General features: G+C 39.1%; 1 protein-coding gene across 4 annotated transcripts in view; it reads left to right on the top strand.

Moving 5' to 3' along the window:
• ALS2 (alsin Rho guanine nucleotide exchange factor ALS2) overlaps positions 1-22,131 on the top strand; it is a 220,606-nt gene that overhangs the window by 188,790 nt on the left and 9,685 nt on the right. For 3 of the 4 annotated variants that reach the window (XM_061377805.1, XM_061377797.1, XM_061377788.1), the window contains 21 exons: positions 974-1,893; positions 3,660-4,020; positions 4,858-5,026; positions 5,495-5,591; positions 5,993-6,070; positions 6,980-7,160; positions 8,745-8,912; positions 9,310-9,490; positions 10,162-10,227; positions 12,654-12,816; positions 13,607-13,738; positions 13,978-14,106; positions 14,431-14,501; positions 14,876-14,942; positions 15,250-15,452; positions 15,602-15,667; positions 17,355-17,453; positions 18,092-18,256; positions 20,433-20,544; positions 20,843-20,920; positions 21,045-21,178. In XM_061377805.1, coding sequence (XP_061233789.1) covers positions 974-1,893; positions 3,660-4,020; positions 4,858-5,026; positions 5,495-5,591; positions 5,993-6,070; positions 6,980-7,160; positions 8,745-8,912; positions 9,310-9,490; positions 10,162-10,227; positions 12,654-12,816; positions 13,607-13,738; positions 13,978-14,106; positions 14,431-14,501; positions 14,876-14,942; positions 15,250-15,452; positions 15,602-15,667; positions 17,355-17,453; positions 18,092-18,256; positions 20,433-20,544; positions 20,843-20,920; positions 21,045-21,178 — 3,640 coding nt within the window. Of the gene's footprint in view, positions 1-973; positions 1,894-3,659; positions 4,021-4,857; positions 5,027-5,494; positions 5,592-5,992; positions 6,071-6,979; positions 7,161-8,740; positions 8,913-9,309; positions 9,491-10,161; positions 10,228-12,653; positions 12,817-13,606; positions 13,739-13,977; positions 14,107-14,430; positions 14,502-14,875; positions 14,943-15,249; positions 15,453-15,601; positions 15,668-17,354; positions 17,454-18,091; positions 18,257-20,432; positions 20,545-20,842; positions 20,921-21,044; positions 21,179-22,131 lie in introns of all 4 variants that reach the window. The other variant, XM_061377781.1, reaches the window with a different exon arrangement.

Here is a 22,131-nt window from a genome sequence, read left to right as displayed (position 1 = left end):
TACAGAAAAAGGTTCTCTTAATGTGTAAGAGCTCTTGTTTCTGTCTGCTTCTGGAAAACTTGTAGCCTGAGTTTTGGTCTGTGAGCAGCTTGGCACTCTAAGTATTTCTAAAAGCCAGTCCCTCTAAGTGTTTGCATAGCTCTGTCCTTGTACTTACCATTGGGCATAGAGTTGTAAAGACTAAGTTGGAAGTTTCTTCTTTGATTTTTTTTTTTCTCTGATGTTTTTGAGGGACAGAATCCAAGTTATTGGTGAGTCTGCCTTAAGCACCTCTTCTCTACTGGAGTTATGGAACTCCAGAGGCTTTTATAAAACGTATTTCTTTTGCAATTAAAAGGTCTTTCTGTGTGTGTTCTTGCCCCATGTTTGTGGGTATGATTTACAGTTTTTTCTATCACTGTGGAAACAGCTATTCATTTCAAAAATAGATTCCTTAGCAAAGTAACTTGAACTGGCATTGCTCCAATCTTTTCAGAAAATGCTTATGATATGTTGGAGAGGCTGCAGTATAATATCAAACCGGCGGCAAGGTACATTTATGCACACCCCACCACCACTTCCACCTGATAGGACAATACTATTTTACTGTAGGGTTGCAAACAATACAGTTTGGTAATGGTAGATCACTGCATGGAGTAGATGAGCTCTGTACTTTGTCATGCTCTTTGGGCATGGTTGTATGTTCTTAAAATAGAAACAATAAATACACTTGGGTACAGTAGAATTTTTAGCAGAAAAGCATTACTTTGTTCAACAATGCATGGGTGCACAGGGTAATGTTAACTATGAGGTATAGAACATAACAGTGGCAATGGCAGTGCAGCCGGCAGTCTTCATAGATGAATAGCAATAGTTTCACTGAGTCTAGAGTAAGCTAAACATTAGTATCTATCTAAATTTCCCTTCAAATCTTAGTTTTCTTTTAATTTCATTAGACTCATTCTAGGTTGTTCTTTGGTTTTGTTTCTCCCAGGTGGAGAGGTCTACAGCTTTGGAAGACTGCCCTGGAGATCAGGACCGGAGGAGTCACGTGCTAATAGTCCTATCTTAGAAAATACTTTGCTTGGGCACCATATTATTACAGTGGCAGCTGGCAGTTTCCATAATGGAGCGGTAACAGAAAGTGGTGTGGTGTACATGTGGGGGAACAATTCTGCTGGACAGTGTGCAGTTGCTAATCAGCCATGTGTACCAGAGCCACAACCCATCAGTATTTCTGATTCTGAAACCAGTCCTCTGTTATCAGTAAGGATTTTGCAGCTAGCCTGCGGCGAGGAACACACGCTGGCACTATCACTAAGCAGAGAGATATGGGCTTGGGGGAGTGGCTGCCAGCTCGGCCTCATAACAACAACTTTCCCAGTGACAAAGCCACAGAAGGTAGAGCACCTGGCAGGGCGCGTTGTGCTCCAGATTGCCTGTGGAGCCTACCACAGTCTGGCTCTGGTACAATGTCTTCCTGTGCAGGAAATGAAGCCTATCCCAGAGAGGTGCAATCATTGCAGCCAACTCCTCATTACGATGACGGACAAGGAAGATCATGTAATCATTTCAGATAGTCACTGTTGCCCACTGGGCGTAGCACTGTCTGATAACCGACCAGAAAGCCATGCATTCTGTCCCTCGCTGGAGACCCTGGAAGGAAAAAATGCATCAGGTAGCCAAAGTGAAGACTGTCAGAAACCACTTGTGGAAGAACATTCGGTTGTTGCTTTAGAAGCTGATGGAGCAAGTGTGTTTTCCAGTAACAGTGGACAGGAAGACAGTGTAATTTCTAGTCCTGGAAGTATTCTGTTCCCAGAGAAAAAAGGAGTGAAAGAGTACTTAATCCGTTTATCAGATTGCTCATTAAGTGAGAGCCTGGAGAAAAATACCTGCCCAGAACCTGAGCAGGTTGGTACCTAGTAACTAGCTGCTAACTTTGCTACAATTGTTGTGTAAGTGACAATGTTACTCTCCACAAATGAAACATTCTGTTAGCTGTGGTGTTCCTATAGTTTCAGGGTGTTTCTTACCAGTGATGGTTCTCAGCTTTTAAGCAGAAGATTGTTTTTCATCCTCCATCCATGTTCACCTGTAAGGGCAGTTTTGACTGTGCTATAGTCTCTCTTCTTCCTGTGGTTCACAGTACCAGAACCATGTAAACCCATTTCCCATTCTCTGTCTGGTTTACAATGCATGGGTTTCCCAGTTGTGTGTGGGAAACCAGCAGTAAGCTGGTAGTTGTCTAACTTACCTTTGGTGTAGGCATCAATTTCTTCATTTTTTTTAATAGCTACAGTAAGAAGTTTTCCACAATGGTTCTGGGAGATAAGTTTTACAGTCCCTAATAAATACTTGATTTTTTGTTATCAACTCTAATTGGAAAAAGAGTAATAATATTAAAACCAAAACAAACTGTCCAGTAATTTAGTGATTCAGCAAGTTACATGTTCCTATTCTGAGGTAAATTTATTTCAGAGAAAGCATCATTGTGTAAACACAGTTGTCTTGCCTTTTGCCTATTGCTAATAAAATACATTTTAGCAGTTGCGGGCTCCTCAGACTCCTGGGAGAGCTCCTGCCATTAGGAAATGACTGAAGTGCGCAGTTTCATGCTCCCTTTCTCAATTCCTTGTCCTTGGAATACTTCCAGAGTACTGTTTCCCTTGTACAGTTCCAGGGATAAGCCTGGAATTGATTCAATGAATCTTGACAGAGTTGAGCATACGTGTGAAGAGTTGAGCTGAGGACTAATGCAATGTTTCAGTGTTAGTACAAATCCTCTGTTTCTCTTTGCTTTCCTACAGATATTGAATTTACTCTTCTGTATTGCTAGGTATGCCTTTTATAAATAGGAATTAAATGCTAGTAAACAGGACCAAGCCCAATTCTCTAGCCTAACCTTTCACAAAATAAGTCAAAGATTGTCTTCCTTCTTGTAGAATAAAATGAGATGTAATATTAATGTTAACTTCACACCATGTATTAGGTGGTAAAATGGGTCTTTGTTGCCTTTGGTTTAACATTCAGACTATTTGGCACATAGTCTTGTGCATTATTTCTGTATTTGGTGGATAAATTGATTGCTATTATATGTAACCACATGCTGGTGCTTATAATTGCCTTCAGTTAGTTTGTCCTTAGTGTGACTTGATGATTATTGACCAAGCTTTATATGGATACAACAGTAGTGTAAGGGGACACATAGGCCCCACAAGGTCTTAGATAGACCTTGAAAAACGAATCCATGAATCACGGTTTTCCCTTTAACATATTGAAGAGAGAACTTGCCTCTCTGTAAATGCAGCATGCTCACTGATGCACTTTAATTGGTGGTGAAGAAGTTGGTAGTAAGCCTAAAATGAAATCCCTCTTTTTATATTCGTTTGGAAAGATTTGTGTGTTTAAAGAAACCAAATAAACAGACCCAGAGTCTCTTATTCATGAGTTTGTCCTAGACAAGTGCAGCTGACAAAGCCCAGTCTGTGTAGAAATGGTGCTTGGTCCTACCTTAAGAAAATATGATTCTGAGGAATAGATGTATGCCTAAGTATCAAAAACTTTGTTATAATGTCTGTTCAGTGTAGCATGTAGTTTGAGTAGTGAATATGTATATCATCCTTCTACTGTTACGTGCTGTCTGGTGTGATAGTCTTTAATTTTTTCTTTGGTTGTAGCCTTCACAAGAAGAACAGCTCAGTGCTTGTATCCCTGGCCCTCCAGGTACCAGCACATCTGCCTTGAACAGCTTGGTGGCCTCTTGTGCATCAGCAGTTGGGGTGAGAGTAGCCGCTACATATGAAGCAGGAGCGCTGTCTCTGAAGAAAGTAATGAACTTCTATGGCACACCTTCAAGTGAATCAGGATCTCAGTCTGGCGGAGGTTCCCCAGGGCCTGAAGCTCTGAAAGACAGTCGAGAAGAGCAAGTCAGACAAGAATCCATGCAGGGGAAGAAGAGTTCCAGTTTAGTAGATATTAGAGAGGAGGAATCTGAAGGAGGAAGTCGAAGGCTTTCCCTGCCTGGCTTGTTGTCACAAGGTAAAAAAGCATGTTGGGGAAAGCCAGCTGGAAAAGTGATAATAATGTGGAGGTTTAACTGAAAATGAAACATTGATTGAACACAAATCTATCTAGCAAAGGTGTCTGAATTATAAAATATACCTTAGGTCTTGGAAGCAGCAGAGGAAGTGAAGACTAGCAGACACTGCATGCTAAGAAAACCAAAAGCATAGCAGGCTTACGAATGTTCATAGTAAAGTAAGGTAAAGGAGGCACATTGTGGTAGTCCGGACATCTTATTGCAAAATGGCAGCAAACTGTCTTTCATGTAGGTTGCATAGCAGATAAAAATCTGTGTGGCCTCTATTCCCTAATACACTGAGCTGGTTTTGAGCCAGGGACCTAGAAATATTCCAGTTCCCACTGCCAAACTTCAAAGCTAATGACCTTCTTACCTCATAGATTCTAGTGTTAATTGCTCTGAATGGGTACATGGTTTAGTTCGATATTGATCTTGGATCTGAGGGGAGATTTTAGGAATTATTCAGAACTGCAAGGATATATTTTTTTTCAAAACATACTTTCTTGATGTACAGTTTGTTTTGGTTCATTTGCTTCAGTAAAACTGCGTAGTTCTCATATGCCTGTTACCCTTTAATGGCTGGTAAAAATTAGTTGGGATCTGTCTACTTTTAACATGTAAGTTACCTCTGTTTATCTGTAACCTATCTTCTCGCATGGTAGCCTTTGCTCTCAATCTTAAGACCTCCTTAAGAAGTCTTGATCAGTTCTTAAATAGTGCTGTTATTGTGTAACACAATAAATAAATTTACCTAAAATGATGAGCAATTTTTCTATCTCTTGGCCTGTTTTCAGTTTCTCCTAGGCTCTTACGGAAGGTGGGGCGGGCAAAAATGAGGACTGTAGCTCTTACTCCAACCTACAGTGGTGAGGCTGATGCTCTTTTACCCTCTCTAAGAACGGAGGTGTGGAGCTGGGGAAAGGGGAAGGAAGGACAGCTAGGGCATGGCGATGTTCTACCAAGGTGAGATTTCTTTGGTTAATGTTTGGGTTTTTTTCCTTTCATTCAATAGGTCACTAGAAAATTTTGACTATCAAACCTTCTCAAATTCTCAAATTTGGTCAGCTGCCTTGCATTGTGTTGTTGTTCTTTTAAATCTCGTGACCTAAGTTCCTCTAAGTAACACGTTTTGTTATACTCTTGTTACTGGATATCCATCAGTTATGACTTCTTCCCCTGTAATCTCTACAGAGTTTGGTGATATTTTGACTTTGTCCAAATTAAGGTGAGGTTTATCATTTACTTGTGTTCTTCATGACCTTCGTGACCAAGCTAGTTTATTGCCAAAAGACTCCATGTATATTTGTTTTCTCTGATTTGTTTTGGGAAAAAATAAAACTTGGAATTTATTTCTGTGTTAAGAATGCATTTGATAATTTTTTTTTTTTTTCATCTCCCTCCCACCATCCTCCATGGGTTCTGGATTGACAGGCTTCAGCCACTATGTGTGAAAAGCCTAGATGGTAAAGAAGTGATTCACCTCTCTGCTGGTGGCCATCATTCCTTAGCACTCACTGCCAAATCTCAGGTACAGGTGCTTGTTAGCATTTATTCCTTATATGACATAATTGTCACATTTGGTGTTTCCTAAGTTTTTGGGGTTTTGCTCCTAAACTCTTGTTCCCATTTGTGGGAGGCAATTTGAAAGCAGTGTGGAATTTTAATTCTATTAATGCCAGCGTTCTGCATGTACCATCAACATTATGTTTAAAGATTGACATGACTTGATTTGGCGCATTCCATTTCTGAATGTGAGAAGACAGTTTGAAAATACAGGAAGACAGTGGAGATTAAGAAAGTGTTTCTTGGTAGGTGAATCTTATACCCTTGACTTGTGTGTGTGTACTCTTGATGTGTTATACTACTACAATTCAGTATGTGTCCATGCATACAAACTTGCATTCTGATGTTTACCTGTGTTTCTTACAGGTGTATTCATGGGGCAGTAATACCTCTGGCCAGCTTGGTCACTTGAACTCCCCAACAACAGTCCCTCGTCTAGCAAAGGTACTTCCTGTTTTCTCCATTTTTCTTTCAGTTGAGGGTCTGTTAGATGAGTGCAAAGTAATTTCTAGAAGATGACCTTATTTATGGATCCATGTGTGTATACTGAGAAAAAGATCCTAGATGAGCTTGTGAAAAATCTACACAAGAAATCTTTTACCCATACTTCCACTATATTTTTACCACCTTGAAGTTCTAAAACTGAGAAATGTGACTGGCTGTATCTTACCAATTTTCACTTCTACATTGTGTTCGGTTTCTCTAATACCAGTGTTGTAGTGGTGAAGCTTTCAAATCCTTTGGAACACTAGTTTTATTCTAAACAATTGCTTCTAGCATTTTTAGCTTTGCTAGGCCGTGCCTGTACTTTTTTTTGTCCGTTTCTGTATTTCCAGGCCTGTTTTGGTAGTAGGTTTTCTGTTGAACTTTACATCGCATTGAGTGAATAGCCAAATAATGATTCTGGGGTTAGACCAGTCCCTTGCCTATGTTTTGTGGTGCTTGTCTTAGTGGAAAACTAGCTGCAGAGTTTTTCTGCTTAGGCTTTATGTAAATTAAGGTACAGCATAACTGTCTCCCAAATTTATTGATGTCTCAGTTACATGTAGAGGGGAGACTAGTGTCCCAGCTTTAATCAAACTCACCTGATGCCCATTTGAAAATAAAACTGAGTTATAATTTAAAGGCAATTCAGCCATTAGAAAGAAGAGTGGAAAGAAAGACAATTTTCAGTATACATACAGGAATTGTATTTGTTATGAGATTGTGAAGCTGAAAAATTATCAGCTATTACAGTACTTTTTCTTGGCAGGTGTATTATGTGCATGTGTGGCTAGAAGAGCTAAATACTCTTCCCTCCTTCCAGCTTTGGGTGGTTATTTCTGATGGCTTTTCCTTCCTCATGAATTTCAGGTGTGTGGCAATGGTGTTTGGACTACAGCAGCAGGACTAGATTATTCCCTCTTCCTAGCAGATGAAGAAGACTTCCAACCTGGATTGTATTACAGTGGTCAAGAGACAACAACAGAAAATAGCTTGTATGAAAACAGCTGTACTAAGAGTCCAGCTTTGTTGCTATCCTGTAGTAAGGTAAGTAGTATTTCCTCTAAGTTTAGTGCAAATCATAGTGATGCTTTTTGGAAATGGCACAGAGGTGATTGTTCAATTAACTTTAATGGTGTCAAGTAACTGGTTCCTAGCAATCAAATTAGGAGTGCAGTGTATCAAGGGCAGAGAGGAAGCTTAATCAGTATTGTTTTCTTCCCTGCCTGTTTCTTGGTCTTCCCTTCTGTTTGAGGGGCAGGGAAGTGTTTCCAGTGTGTCTATTCAATTTCCTTCCATGTGTGCATGCTTCAAAAGTGCACCTTTCTGTTGTGCTGTTTTCACCACAGTCCTTAAGTGTTTATTCTTCAGTACTGCTGCTCTTCATTTTCCTGTTGTTCACCAAGTGATGGAAGGTATTGTCTGCTCTATTCCATTCTGCTTGCTGCACATCTTGTTTGTGAGTGGGCAGAAGGTCCCCCTGAGTTGGGCACCATCTCTTTCCCTCCCCCTCCCTTTCTCATGGACGTAGAGGGGGAACTGAACAAAGGCACCAAAATGTGCATTTGGATGTTTATGTGAGACAGGAGGTGCCCCTATGCAATTTTCTTCATCAAGCTGGATCTTGTATCCTGCTTTGAAGTTGGCATGATAGGGGAGTGTGTACTCTGGCTGCACATCCTCTTTCAAGTTGTTTACATGATTTCAGGTCAACCTGAGTTTAAGGTAACATAAAGGAGGTCAGGAGGGTAGAAGCAGCTCTGTCTCAGCTCTTTTTCTGGGTCTCATTTCTACTTCCCTATGTTGAGCAGAATAGCAGTTGGAGAGGGATTTTGAGGAGGGGGCAAGGATTTAGACTCTGGGCTCCTGTATGCACATGCTCAGTGTTTCAAAGGAATCCTGTATCTGACAACAAAGAAATTAAAAGTAGAGCCCAAACACTGAATTACTGTATGGATTGCATGTGAACCAGAATTACTGAGGAGCCACAGTGCATCAGTGGCACTTGTGCTGACTGTAGAGAAGAATATCCCTCCCAAATAATGTGGTAAACAAATACCTACTAATACCTGTACAAATACTACTTCTGGTGTTGGTCAAGTTATTAGTCTTAGTCCAGTTTATTGATACTTTTATCAATAATTTGATGTCTTTCCAGGTCCAGAAAGGACTTATAGGTCAGTGTGCAGTCATAATATTAAAGTCTTGTTATTATCACTTTGTAATTAATAGGAGAAATAGCTGCTGTAGTAATATTATTTAATATCATAATTTTTGGTATAAGCATGATGTATATGGCAGTTCTTACAGTGACTGAATTTCAGGTCACACTCTCTTAAACATAGAGCAGTTGTATGAGTCACCTTAAAAGATGGTCTATTTATTGTCTTTTAGGATCTGTCAGTACCAGGAAATAAACAGCATTGATTGTCTCATAAATATTTCTTCTACTTTTGTCATTCTTGCATTAAGCCAGTATTGAATGGAGTGTTTGTCGCTGTAGGTAATTAATATTTACTATCAGTGTGCCTAAAGGTATGCTTTATTCTGCATCACCCTGCTTTTAAATTGGAGTGTACACAAAAAATGTTTCAGCTGGTGTTTTTTTCTTTTCTGTTTTTCATCTTTCAGATAGGGTACATAAGCAATGTGATAGCTGGTGGTGACAACTGTCTGGTCTTAGTAGACAAAAACGTAATGGGATATATTGCCAGTTTGCATGAGTTGGCTTCTACTGAGAGAAGGTTTTATTTCAAACTGAGTGAGATCAAATCTCAGGTTCTTAGACCTCTTTTAGGTTTAGGTAAGAACTTCTTTTAACATTTTCTATTATTTCCCCTATGTTCCACAACAGATTGCTTTATGTAGAATTTCAAAGTAATTATATATATTTTAGATAAAGCTTTATAAATTAAGGTCTTGCTCTTCACCCTTATTTGGATGAACTAGTGAAATGCAACTGCATTGTGACATCTGCAATATGTTATTAGTATTTGTACTTTCCTGACTATTTCACCTGAAATGTAATTATTTTTTTTGCTGTATTCAATCTAAAATTGTTAAATTCATGGTTCTGGATAATGTAGCCATGAGGTGAAATTGCTGATAAAACATCTAAACAGTACCTTGTGGTAATTCTCTTTATTAATGGGTGCTGCTCTTTCGTAAGGTAAGAGAAATTGCTTTCTGGTCTGTTGCAGATAATCTGGGCAATGCAAATACAATCCAGTTGTTGCAGGAAATGGCAAGCAGGTTCAGCAAGTTGTGCTATCTCATTGGTCAACATGGAGCTTCTTTAAGTAGCTTTCTTCATGGAGTAAAAGAAGCCAGGAGCTTGGCCATCCTGAAGCATTCCAGTCTCTTTTTGGATAGTTACACCGAGCAAGTATCCAATTCCCTCTCACCTCGAGTCTCTGCAGGCTTAATCTACTGACCACAAGTTAGGGGAAAGTAGATTGTAATTGTGCAAATTGTGTGCTTGCTATTTAAGATGTATGGAGAGTTTTACACAAACTAATGAATTTTGTGGTGAGCTATGCATTTCAGAGTCTTTGCCAGTGGAGTGCATCGGGCAGCTTCAGCTTCCCTAATGTAAAACTCCACATACAAACTCATCTTTGGTTGCTGTTACATACCTGTAAAAAGGTGACATGTTCATTACTTAATAGTAAGGATCTTGTAATATAATGTAGTAGAGTTACTATGGCTAGGCTACTAAGTAAAGCTACCTTTGGGGGTTTATTGGGGCTACAAAATACATTTCAGTAGTAATTAACTAAAAAACTGTCTCCCAGAAGGATAATTCTTCTGCCCTGACATCTGTGTATCGTGCTAAAGGCAGCAGCAATGTGGAATAGGAATGCGTGCTCTATGCTCCAAGTAACTCTTAAGTGTTCCAGTAGCATTGTTTTATTGTTTAATGTTTTCACAAGTACTTAGATTACTTGTAGTAAAAGGTATTACAGCTCTCACAGGTAAACTGTTGGAAATTACAGCAGTTGCAATTTCCAGCGAAGTTCTTATTTTGTAACTGAAGCTCTTCCCAATTTTAGGTATTGTACTTCAGTAACAAACTTCCTCGTAATGGGAGGATTTACACTCCTTGCGAAGCCAGCAATGTAAGCAAACATTTACCCTTTTCAGGAATTTTTGATCTGTACTTTAAAGAATTGTGTGTGTAATGAACATGCAGAGGCTTGGTCTCAGCTTTCTTGAGTACACTAACTCCTTCTCTATCAGATGAAGAAAAAGTTACTTTCTCTCAAATGCAATAAAAATTTAGGTTAAAATGGTGCTAAATAAGTTTGCTTACTTTATCTTGAAGGTGGAGAAAGGAGGAAAAAGGCACAAATTATTATAAATTCCTTGAAAAAATGTAAATATATTTCAGATAATGGTTTTTGAGAGTTTAGTCTTGAGGTTATATTTTCATCGTCTGTTCAGTGTTTGTTAGCATTTTGTTCTTTCAAAATGTTGCTGTCAGGAAAACACAGAACAGCAACCTCTCTTTTTAGAATTAGGAAGAGTAGATAATGTGGATTTACTTCCATTTGAATTTGTAAAGTTTATGGAAGTGCTTTAAAGTGATGCAAAAATAACATTTCTGCGTGTGTCTTCTCTGCCTCTCAAGGTTGCTTTATTCTATTTTACACATAGATGCTCTTACATGTGAGGAAGAAATTGCATCTTAAGGCCTGAGACAGTATATTTGAAGTTTATAGATCATAAAGGTTTTTTTTCTCAATTCAATATTATTTTTCTCTAGGAAATAATGATGCTGCATCTTTCACTCTAGTGCTGTGAAGAAGTTGTTGTAATGATGTAACGAGGGTATTTTTAACTTGTCTGAGGAATTGCTGGCTTTCCTTCCTTCTGTCCTATATTCTGTAATGTGGGAGTAAATCTATTCCAGCTATTTATGGAGCACTTCAAATGTAGTATAAATGATGGTATTAGAAGCTGCTTACACAAAGAAACTTTTGCACCTGAGGACCAAATACCAAATCCCACTGCAGAGACACGCAGAGAATCTCTCTGCGTTGGTCACGACTTTTAGGGTGGCTTATAGGAACTCTTAGTTCAAGTATAAGCTTATTTATAAGTAAAAAACTGTGGATGCTGAAATTACTCATGGTGAATTCATCACATCAGTTGTTGCTGTCAGGTGTCACAGCTTTCCCTAATGCAACCAGGGTCTCAAGTGAATAGCACTTTTACTGGGGTCTGAAACTTCAGGGAGGAGATGTCTTGGAAGTTCTGCTTAATGATGTCAGCCTGTATTTTATGGATATCCTGTGAATTTTGTGGGTATTATGTGAAGGCATCAGAAGTAGTCTCAACTTTAAAAAAATCGCTAGCTTCAACAGCAGTCTCCGTTGCTGGCAGGTTTTTGAGCATGTGCTCTGAAAGGTGAGTGTTGTGATTAAATTATTATTTGACACTTTTGACAGAGACACCTCCGTGTGAGGGTCTCAAAGCACTTTAAAAATGCAAGCCCTTCAGGTGGTTAAACTTAAAACTAAGAAGTATGGTCTTCTCTCCAAAGAAGACTTTATTCTTAATGTTCATTGAACAATAGAGTTCTTAAATATCATTAGCAGACCTAGAAAATGGATGTTATTTTGATGTGTGAAACAGCATCTTGCTAATCATGTAGAATTCTTAGGGACCCTTCTGTGCAATTCTCTGATCTGTTTCACTGTCCCTGGGGCCTGCTTTCTTAGTCTCACCTCATTCTTGCAGCTTGTGGTTTAAATGCCTCCCAGCTGAAATGTGCCTTAATGCAGATGTGTCATATGTGCTAGCACATGTGTGCACGCAGATAGGGTGAAGGAGAGGGAAAAGTAGGTTTGTTTTCCTCTTAATGAAGAAATCCTGGTTTGTGTTTTAATGCATTGTCTTCAGAACCATTTCCCTCTTCTTCTCTGAACTAGATTAGTTCTCCCCCTTGGAAATCAGACTGAGGATTGAACAGATTTCCTGCCTTTCTTTGAGGTAGGATGTAATTTTTCTAGTTAGAGGGAAAACTGGTCAGCTGCCTTGAACAGCAGGGGTGGGGAAGAGATTATTTCAGTATATTTAGGGAAGTGCACTGGAACCAAGTTAAGATGCTTTCAGGCCTTCTTGTACAAATCAGCAGTGTTAGAAACTTACTGGTCTTAATAACGGTGAAGTCATTCCACTTGTTAGCACTTTTACCAATTGAGTGTTAAAGTGAAAAAAGGCAGTTACTTTCCAAGTGAGGCAACTTGATCAACTTTCTTCAACCGCTTTAATGACTGAGCGTGTGAGAGTAGAAGTAAACAAAGTTCTGTGTTGGAGTTGTTATGAAAGAGTTACATGTCTGTATTGCTGTACTTCCAAAACTAAATTGGGAATAGATTAATAAACAGCATGCATTTGCCTTTATAATTCATATTGATCTGTGAAAATCCAAAAAGGGAAGTTCTGGGCTCCTTTACACAAAACATCACTAACGTCTTGCTGTCTTTTTTTTTTCCTCCCTTGTCTCCTCCCTCTGTTCTCCAATGGTCCCATCATTTAGAGACTTCTTGAGTAAAAACCAGGAGCTGTTACAGAAACTGTCTGAGAAGAGTGAGGAAAACCTCCAGCTAGTGGAAGTTCTGAATGCTCTATTTTTCATGCCATTTGGACGACTTCATAGTTATGCTAGAACATTGCTAAAGCTTGCCACATGCTTTGAAGTGGTAAGCTGCCTTTGTTATCTAGATCTGAATAAATACACACATGAAACTTAGGGCTCGGAAGTAACTGTGTGAAGTAAACACCAGGTAATTAAAAATAGCTTAGTCCTCAGAGAAGCTGCCTCAGCTTGTGTTTGCTGCAGGGAAGGTGGTGCACGTTTATTTGCATAGTCTTACACCACACCTGCACAGATCACGCGACAGGTAGAAGCTTGTTACCCTGCCAGAACTTGTTTGTGTGCCTGAGCCTAATTGCAAATAGATTATTTTGATGTTTGCCTGTTGCTTTTCAGTTCCATCTGGCATCTTTACTGTAGCTGTCCTTGGCTGTAATGCTCTACTAAAAATACCACATATATTTTAGGTAGACTTTTACCACCCATTTAGATGTGTATAATTGCTTTCTTTTGAAATAAGAGGTGACTAAAGAGGAACAATAACTGCTTGTACGTTTATCCCAATATGGTAATTTAAAGTATTACTCCTGCAATTATTAGCCCTACTTCTGCTGCAGCTTGTTAAGCTGCAAGCAGGTAGATCATGTAATTGTATATTAATCCTTCTCCTTTTAACATTCCTGGCACTTCTGTGAGTTTTAAAATCTCCCAGCACACCAAGAGGACATGTGACCAAGAAAATAACTTACCCTCCACCATTACTTTATTAACCAGACCAACTGTCATGCATTTGGTGCTCATTTAATAAAATGAGCAGTTGCATTGCAGTTTGGTTAGTGCTGTTGGTACAGGTATTCAGAAATGGTCTCAAGTATGTCTTACTTCGTGCTCTACAGGCATCTCCAGAATACCAGAAGCTGCAGGATTCTAGCTCTTGTTATGAGAGCCTTGCTGTCCATCTTAACAGAAAAAGGAAAGAAGCGGAATACACACTTGGTTTCTGGAAGACCTTTCCTGGGAAAATGACGGTACGATGACAACTGTCAGTCCATTAGCAGCTTGAATCTCTTGCTGGTAGTGTTTTAGTCTGTGTCTGTTACTGATGCTGCTGTCCCAGCTTCACTTCTCATTTTTCTAATTTGTGTTGCTGTGGTCATATTGCTTTAAAAGGGCTGGGCTTTTACTATGTAAGACAAATAGCACTGACCTTAAGTCACAATCGGTGAGAAGTAAGCTTCTGTACATTTGTTTTTAACCCTATCCATAGGATTCCTTGCGAAAGCCAGAGCGTCGCTTAATATGTGAAAGCAGCAATCGTGGCTTGTCCCTGCAGCATGCAGGAAGATTCTCTGTAAACTGGTTCATCCTCTTTAATGATGCTTTGGTACATGCTCAGGTAAGCCAGCTTATAGCCAGGAACAAAACCTTTTCTCCGTTTCAAATTACATGACACGTTTTTCATACAGTGAAGACAAGTTTTTGCACTGTTCACTGTAATGTTGCTCAAACACTTAAAAGTGGTATTTTTTCATGTTTACAAATTAATTTAAAATTACACACTATTTCTTTAATGCTTGAGTGCTGTTGCCCTCTAGCTGGCATGGTTTCTGTTGGCTTTTTCCACAGTCCTCAAAGGAAAATAACTGTTCAAAAAAGGATGAGGGAGGGATAATGGGTCAATACCCAGTGCAGTTTCTATTCTCCTTCTCTCTGCCTACAGTTCTCAACGCACCATATTTTTCCCTTGTCCACGTTGTGGGTAGAAGCTCTTTCAGAAGAAGCTGGTAATGTGTGAGTATTCTTGCTTGTGATGCTGAAAGTCAGATATCTTGGGAGGGAGGATGAGTGGTTTGTAACCAGTTATTGTAGGCTGAATGCAGTTATGTCTTCCTCTCTGTCTTGTTTCAGAAAACTTAGTGTAGTTCTCTGTCTTAAAAAACCCCAACAACTTCATTGTATAAGCATCAGAAAGAATAATGTAGTCAAGAGGGAATTGAGTAGCCTTGCCTGCTGCTTGTTTTCACAACTGACTTTAATACTAAAGTGAATGCTAGCTGGGGAGGGAGAGGGAAGATACAGTATTCATGCTGTAAGAAAACTGGCCTTTTTCTGCACAAAATTTCACTATATTAAAATACTTCCCTCTATCCCCCCACCCCATGTAGGAATGGATTGAAGATCACGACACCAGAAGAGCAGCTTGTTCTTGTTCCTTCAACACCACAGGAAAAGGTGGGAATAGCTACAGGTTTTGTGCAGCTTCAGTGATATGAGTGATTTTTTTTTTTTTTTTTTTATTTTTTTTAATTTCCTACTGTGAAACCAAACGGGGAGATGGATTGCTTAAGTATTCACTAAGTACGAAATCTTCCTACAGCTTGGTATGCAGGGTGACTGTATGCCATGCTTGACTGTAGCAGTGCTCCAATTTACAGCACTGTACTGAGGAGTGCAAAGGAGATTACTGCATTCGCTGTAAAGGTGAGGTTCAATACAAAGATGTTGGCTAAATCCTGTGATGAAACACTTTCTGTTTCAGACCAAGTGGCTGAGGGCAATAAGCCAAGCAGTGGATCAGGCCCTTAGAGGGACTTCTGACTTACTTCTATGTGGAGCTGGTGGGAATGTGCCAAGACAGGAGCCTCCTGTTTCTCGCAGTGCCAAATACACCTTCTATAAGGACCCTCGATTTAAGGATGCTGTTTATGATGGGAGATGGCTTTCAGGAAAACCCCATGGCAGGTAAAGGTATTAGAATGTAACAGTTGAAAACAAAGTGAGGTGGTTGCTGTATTAATAAATAGGCTCACTCACAGAAGTTATTTGGGAAGCGTGAAGCAGACTGATTATCTTACACATATGTATGACCCTATTTTTATTTTTTTTTCCAGGGGGATCCTAAAGTGGGCAGATGGAAGAATGTACTCTGGGACTTTCCGAGCTGGGCTGGAGGATGGGTAAGATCCTCTCACTACTTGGGGAGCCAGAGGGCAAGGAATACCTTTTGTAGTAGGAAGTAATCAAAACCTCGTAATCAAAAGTTTTGCACCAAGTCTTCTTAATAACTAAGGGGTTATTTGTGTTAATAAGATCTATCTGTATGTTGATATATTGATAATCTCTCACCAAGATACATGCTAGTTGTCTTCACAACAGACTCTCTACTTGTGTGATTAAAAATCTGTTTGTTCATAAAAACTGAAACTAATTGGGGTAATCTGCTGTAGGATGGAGGAAGGAAATGATAAAGCAGCTGAGGAAAAGAATGGGTGGGTGGGTGGGTGTAAACTCCTAAGCAGTGGAAGCCAATTGAGAAGTCTGCAGTCAACTTTCTGCTGTATAGGTAACTGTCAACTTTGTGTTGCAATGTTCTTTCAAAAGTAATGTTTTTTGGGTTTTATTTTTTTGTTTTTTAATCCGTCTAGAAAATGCAAGGCCTTTCGTACCCTGTAATGATGCATCTTCTCTAATACTTCCCTTGCTGTATTTCTGGTAGGGCAAGGGTTTAATAATTTGGGAAGGAGACAACAAAATCTTGAATTGAGACTTCAGGGTTTAGGTGATGAAAACAAAACTAATGAGAGTATGTGATCCTCATGATTAAGGTAACTAGTATAGAGGAGTCTGAAAGCAGGATGAACAGAAGTTACAGACGTTTTCCAAGTTACCTAGTGAAATGAATAAGACCACTTGAAAGTAACTTAATTTATTACACAGCTTTGAAATAATCTACGGATTTCATTGCTAAGAATCTGCTTAAGGCACTGTTGAGGCCAAGAGGTTAACTTCTTGCAAAGGCATTTTTATATGAATCTTGTGGGCAGGGTAAAAATGTATGTGGAGTCCTACTGGCTTCCAGACATATTTTCAGAGTATTGAGTTGGAGGGGAAATGGAAATGTGGTCTGTTTGTAAGTTATTAGTAAGTTACAACTAAACCTTGTGATTTTTAGGGTTGTTGGAGATGGAAATATCACAAACAAATCCCCACCAGGAAGAAATGATTGGTATTAGCTATAATTGCTAGAGTTATCAAATATATTTGTGTTTCAGCATGCGTGCTATAGTCTCAACACTTAGTAATGTCTTGTTGGGGGTAGATGTGCATTCAGGAGAACCTTCATAACTGGATTTTAATCTCCTCAAAGACTACAGTCAATAAATAAGAGTCTCATTTTTAGGCATATTGAATTTGTGAACAGTTCTGTGCCACTGTTTGAACATAAATGGAAGCTAGCACCCATTTTTTTAACATTGAACATACAGCAGTATATGTTATCATCTTTCTCTGGAATAAAGTTGTGTTTAAATTATCTGGACCTGAAAAAGACAACAAAGGTAGAAGCAGTCTTAGGGTCTGAGAAGATTTGTGGCCTTCAGAAAACTGAGAGAGAGGGGAATACGTGCAATATGCCACAGTCAAACAGGAGAAATTCCGTACAGACTAAATGGATCTAGTGATGCTGGAATTCCTGCTTTCCCTTTAAAAAAAAAAAAAAGTAATTGCTGTAGATGAAGAGATGGGCTAAAAATTATATAGAGCATTCTGATTTTAGAATGGGTCTGTGATATGCATCAGCTCCTGTTTTCAATGAAGTGTGCTAGCAATTATAGCTGCTTATGTTCCATTTCTGTGTGTTGACAGGTATGGTGAATACCAAGTGCCAAACAAAGCCCTGAATAAGGATGACCATTATGTGGGGTACTGGAAGGAAGGCAAAATGTGTGGGCATGGAGTCTACAGGTAACATGTAGCACTTGTGCTGCTGTCATTGCGGAAAGGAGAGCAGAGCTGATGCTCTGGAGGGTGGCTTACCAAGCCTCTGCATACAGTTTTATTACATTTCAGACTGGTGAATATAGTTAGGTTGGTTTATTTTCTGCTTTGCTTTTGGCAGATTGCTCACAATGCATACTTGTACAGTGTTCTGGTATTAATATCTAAATACCTACTCTAATGTTGCCACCACCTTTCAACAATAGAGAAAACTTTCTTCTGAGAGAAATATAACCTCTAATGGTCTTGCTTGTAGTGCAGAGAGTGGCTTTAAAACAACAAAGCATCGAAATACTTCTATTAAAGGTTCACTTTTATCCCAAATATACTTCTATTAGAGTTCCTGCTTGCTGTGGCTGCAGTGGAATTCCAAAGAAATAAGAGAGTTGATTTGTTCTGGAGGAAAAATACACACACACACACACACACACACGCATATATATCTGTATATGTATATAAAAAAAACAACAAACCCATCCTACCCCAATAATAACCCAACTGCAAAAAAAAAACCAACCCCAAACAGAAAACCAAAACCAACCCAAGCAAAGCCTCACAACAGAAGCAGATTATAAGAATCTTTCTTACTCTGTTTTTCATTATAGCTATGCAACTGGTGAGGTGTATGAAGGGTGTTTTCAGGATAACATGCGTCATGGTCATGGTCTGCTACGCAGCGGGAAGCTGACCTCTTCCTCTCCCAGTATGTTCATTGGACAGTGGACAATGGATAAGAAGAGTGGCTATGGAGTTTTTGATGATATCACAAGGTAATGCTTAAGTTCCACACATTCTTGAAACGAATATGATGTACACTTGCAAAAAGAGTAGGAAAGGATTTGATCTGTTAGTTGCAGTGCTAGTGTATGTTGTCTTTATTATTTTTTATTTATGTTAGGCTTTCTGGGTTGATGACCTAAAAAACTGGGTCTAGAGACTGCTTTTTGGTGCTGCTGCTGGAGTAAATGCAGGGGGTATAAGGGGTGTGGTGTATTGTTTTGCTTTGTTTTTTTTCTGCCTTGCTTTCCTGTCATACTCCTGCCTGAAAACTAGGACTGGATATGGTATCTTATAAAGGCATTTTGTGCAAGTGCTGGAAGTTTTATGTCATGTGAGGAGTATTCTTCAGTCTCAGGCCTGTAAGACTGGGCTGTTAGTGATCCAGCGTACAGGTCTGTGTAATGCTTGTACTCAAGTTCTTCACTGACTTATTCTGTCAATGTAGTGGAGGGAAGGTACTTTCTGTCAGGGCAAATTAGTGAAATAATGGTCTCAGAAACAGAATGGCACTAAACGTGTGCACTAAACGAATGCTGTCTGAGCCCAGATTCATATAGATCTATATAATTTGGGGTTTTTCAGTCACTAATTTAATGCTGGGTTGTTTTTTGTTCTTGAAAAGACATCTTTGAGAGCACAAGAAAACTGGTTTTGGCTTACCTTAACTGAGTGCCTACTTAAAAAGCAGAACAGTAGAATGTCTGAAGGTGAAGGTGTGGGGGAGTGTGTATGTGGGTATTTTCCTGAAACAGAGCTATTGTAATATACCTAGGTATTTCCTGATGTCAGTTTCGCATGTAGTCTTGTTCAGTGGTGTTCTTATATGCTAGTGTCAAGATGTCTCTGCATACTTTTAGTCATTTAGTTACCTAGGGCAAACTGAAGAGATGGCAGCTTTTCTCACAGAACTCCTCTCACCTCCAGAATTCCTAAGTGGCAGTTCAGGCTGAGGGAGGAATGCAGCATTTGCTTTCTATTCCAGAGTTACTCAAATATGAGCAAGCTGCCCTCATGATGGTTTTCTTCATAGTCTCAGTAAAGGATATGTGCATGTTTGTGGCTTAAAGATTGATTTTCTTCATTTCTTATTCTTTAGCCCAAACAAATAAGGAATAGCTTCAGACACTCTTATGACTTGCTGCCATTGTTGCAACACAGTCATTTGAGCAAGTGGGATTTCTACTCTTACATTTCCATCCTAGTAACTGAGTATGCTGCTGCATCTGTCTCTTCAGGAAGCCTTCATGCAGCAGAGACCCTTGTAGCTGGCTTGATGACTCAGGCCAGCATTCTGTAAGGTTATGGGTCCAATTAGCTGGAAGATTCCCCTGAATTCAGATTAATGGCTGGGCTTTGTCTTTGCAATGACCATGATTTTTCTGGGTATTAGGAGGGAAATGTTGTGTAATAAGCAGAGTATTTTAAATAGTAGTCTGAAAGAAGCTGGTATTTACTCATGAGTAGTCTTGAATTGTTTAATATTGTGGCATGACCTTTGTTAGGCTGTTCTCCAGAAACTTTCTACAAAATTATTTGTTTCCTTACAATTTTTGCACTCTGATATTTTAAAAATTTCATGTATGACTTTGTAGGTCTACCTCCTATCCCCCAAGTGGAACAGCTTGGTTTCTTTCCTTTATTATTCTCAAATTGAGTCATCTGACTTTAGGTAAAGAAATCAAAAGCTTTGGTAAAAAGAATGCCTAAAGTAAACTTCTTGCATCTTTTTCTAAGTAACAAATACATCAGGCAGATGCCTGATGAAGCCGAAGATCCCATTTCACGTGCAACTTAAATCTTAGCTGACCTGGTCCAGCTTTATCTAGTAAGTTTCAGTCTTTCTTGTGTGCTGTAGCTACTGCTTAGGTTCCTTTGGATAGGAATTGGCCTTAGTTGGGCTTCAGCATTGTTTCAGATCATCAGGAAGAGTTTGGTTGGATGTGACTGATTTGAAAGTGAATTGGGAAAGGAACTTGATTATAGTTTGCTTCTGTCAAACGGTCTTTATTTCCATGAAGCTAGTGAAACTGGATTGACAGATCTGAAGCAAGTGCTGTATGACTCTTCTCTAGTGGTTTCTGTAATGGTCAAATATTGCATTAAAGTCAAAGAAAGGATATAAATGTGCTACTAAGACTGTATTCTCCCTACTTCATTTTATTTCAGAGGAGAAAAGTATATGGGAATGTGGCAAGATGATGTTTGCCAAGGCAACGGTGTTGTGGTTACTCAGTTTGGACTGTATTATGAAGGAGCCTTCAGCATGAACAAAATGATGGTGAGTTGAAAACCCGTCTGTGCTATAGTGACTTTTTTGCTGAGCATGGTCACTTCCTGGGGTAGATGAGTGTATGCTAGGCTGTGTGCACCTTCTGTTCCTTTAGCCATCTGTTTTCCTGGCTTCTTAAACTGTCTTTATAATCTCTGCTCTGTTTTATCCAGGACTACAGAAACTTCTATTAAAAAAAAATATTTGCTAAGAATTAGTAACAGGCTTTTCAGTGGATCTTTAGATCTGCAGTCAGGCTGCCTGTTGTAAGTACTGCTTTGTGCTCTCTATGATTCTCTTTATACAGGGGACTGGAGTTCTGCTTTCTGAGGATGATACAATCTATGAGGGGGAATTTTCAGATAACTGGACTCTGAGTGGAAAGGTTGGTGTTACAGTTGTTACTCATAAACTGTTGTCATTGGGGCGGGGGGGGGGGGGAAGGTTACTTTGCTTGACATTTGGTTCCTGATGGATTTCATTTAATTTTTTTATTATCTTCTCTCAAGGGAACTCTGACCTTGCCAAATGGAGATTATATTGAAGGTCTCTTCAGTGGAGAGTGGGGATCTGGGATAAAAATCACAGGAACCTACTTCAAACCTAGCTTGTATGAGAATGAGAAGGACAAACCTAAAGCATTGTGAGTGTTGAGTAAGAAATAACTTCTTATGGCCTAGTAATACTCTGGAATATAACTGTTGTCTTTTTTTGAAGGCCAACTAAAAATATTTTTTTCCAAAGAAACAGATTTTGAGGTGTTTTTTCTTTTCCATCTGTCTTTCCTCCTGCTTAGGAAATAAAATAAGATCAAAATCTTTGGTTTTAATAGCTGTTCTTGCTTTAATTACTACTTGAATATGGAAGTAGCAGTATGAAATTACAGGATAGCAAACATGCTGCTGTTGTCCTATAGCTGCCTCGGAGTAATTACTGTGTTAATTTCTATCTGAACTGTGTGTTAGAACCTAAGTTCACAGGTGCTGCTGACTTCTGAGGCACCGAGAAAAACTAAGTTGCATTTGAGTGATTAAGTCAATCACAACCTCTCTGCCTTCTGCCAATTATTCTCTTGGTAATTAGTATGTCAATGATGGCAGTGGGTGCACATTGGGTAGAATTAGCAACAGCACCTCCTCCAAATAATGCATAAGATAATAGTAGAGATACCAGCTGAACTGCAAAAGAGCATTTGAACACCTTGGCAAACATAATTTTTAGAGGTGTCCCTATAACCATGTTTATAGCAGCTACATTAGGTCCATTTGTTTAATTATCCCTGGGAAAGAATCATTTTTGTTTTATTTAAGTCATAACTGAGATCTTTGAATAGAAGAAATATATGTGAATTTAGAGTTACCGCTATCTGGTGGCACTATATACTGGTTTACAATAGAAGTAACTGTTATATAGGACTCAATATCTGTGAAGCATACTCTGAAATTTCAGATTAAAATTGGAGACACAACCCTAATGTTTTTACATGGATTACTTCTCAGTGTGCTTCCTGAAGCATTCACTGGTAATTTCTTTTGACAGTGCTGACACCTACAACAGGATGCAAAGTTAAGCAGGCCTCCCTGCTGAACTGAACAC

This window comes from Neopsephotus bourkii, unplaced genomic scaffold (assembly GCF_033783945.1).
Source record: "Neopsephotus bourkii isolate Nb327-2 ecotype Australia unplaced genomic scaffold, CSIRO-AGI_Nbou_v1 NB_196, whole genome shotgun sequence".
NCBI lineage: Eukaryota > Metazoa > Chordata > Aves > Psittaciformes > Psittacidae > Neopsephotus > Neopsephotus bourkii.
Note: the sequence above shows the minus strand (reverse complement) of the source record. Positions and strands in the feature narration are given on the sequence as shown.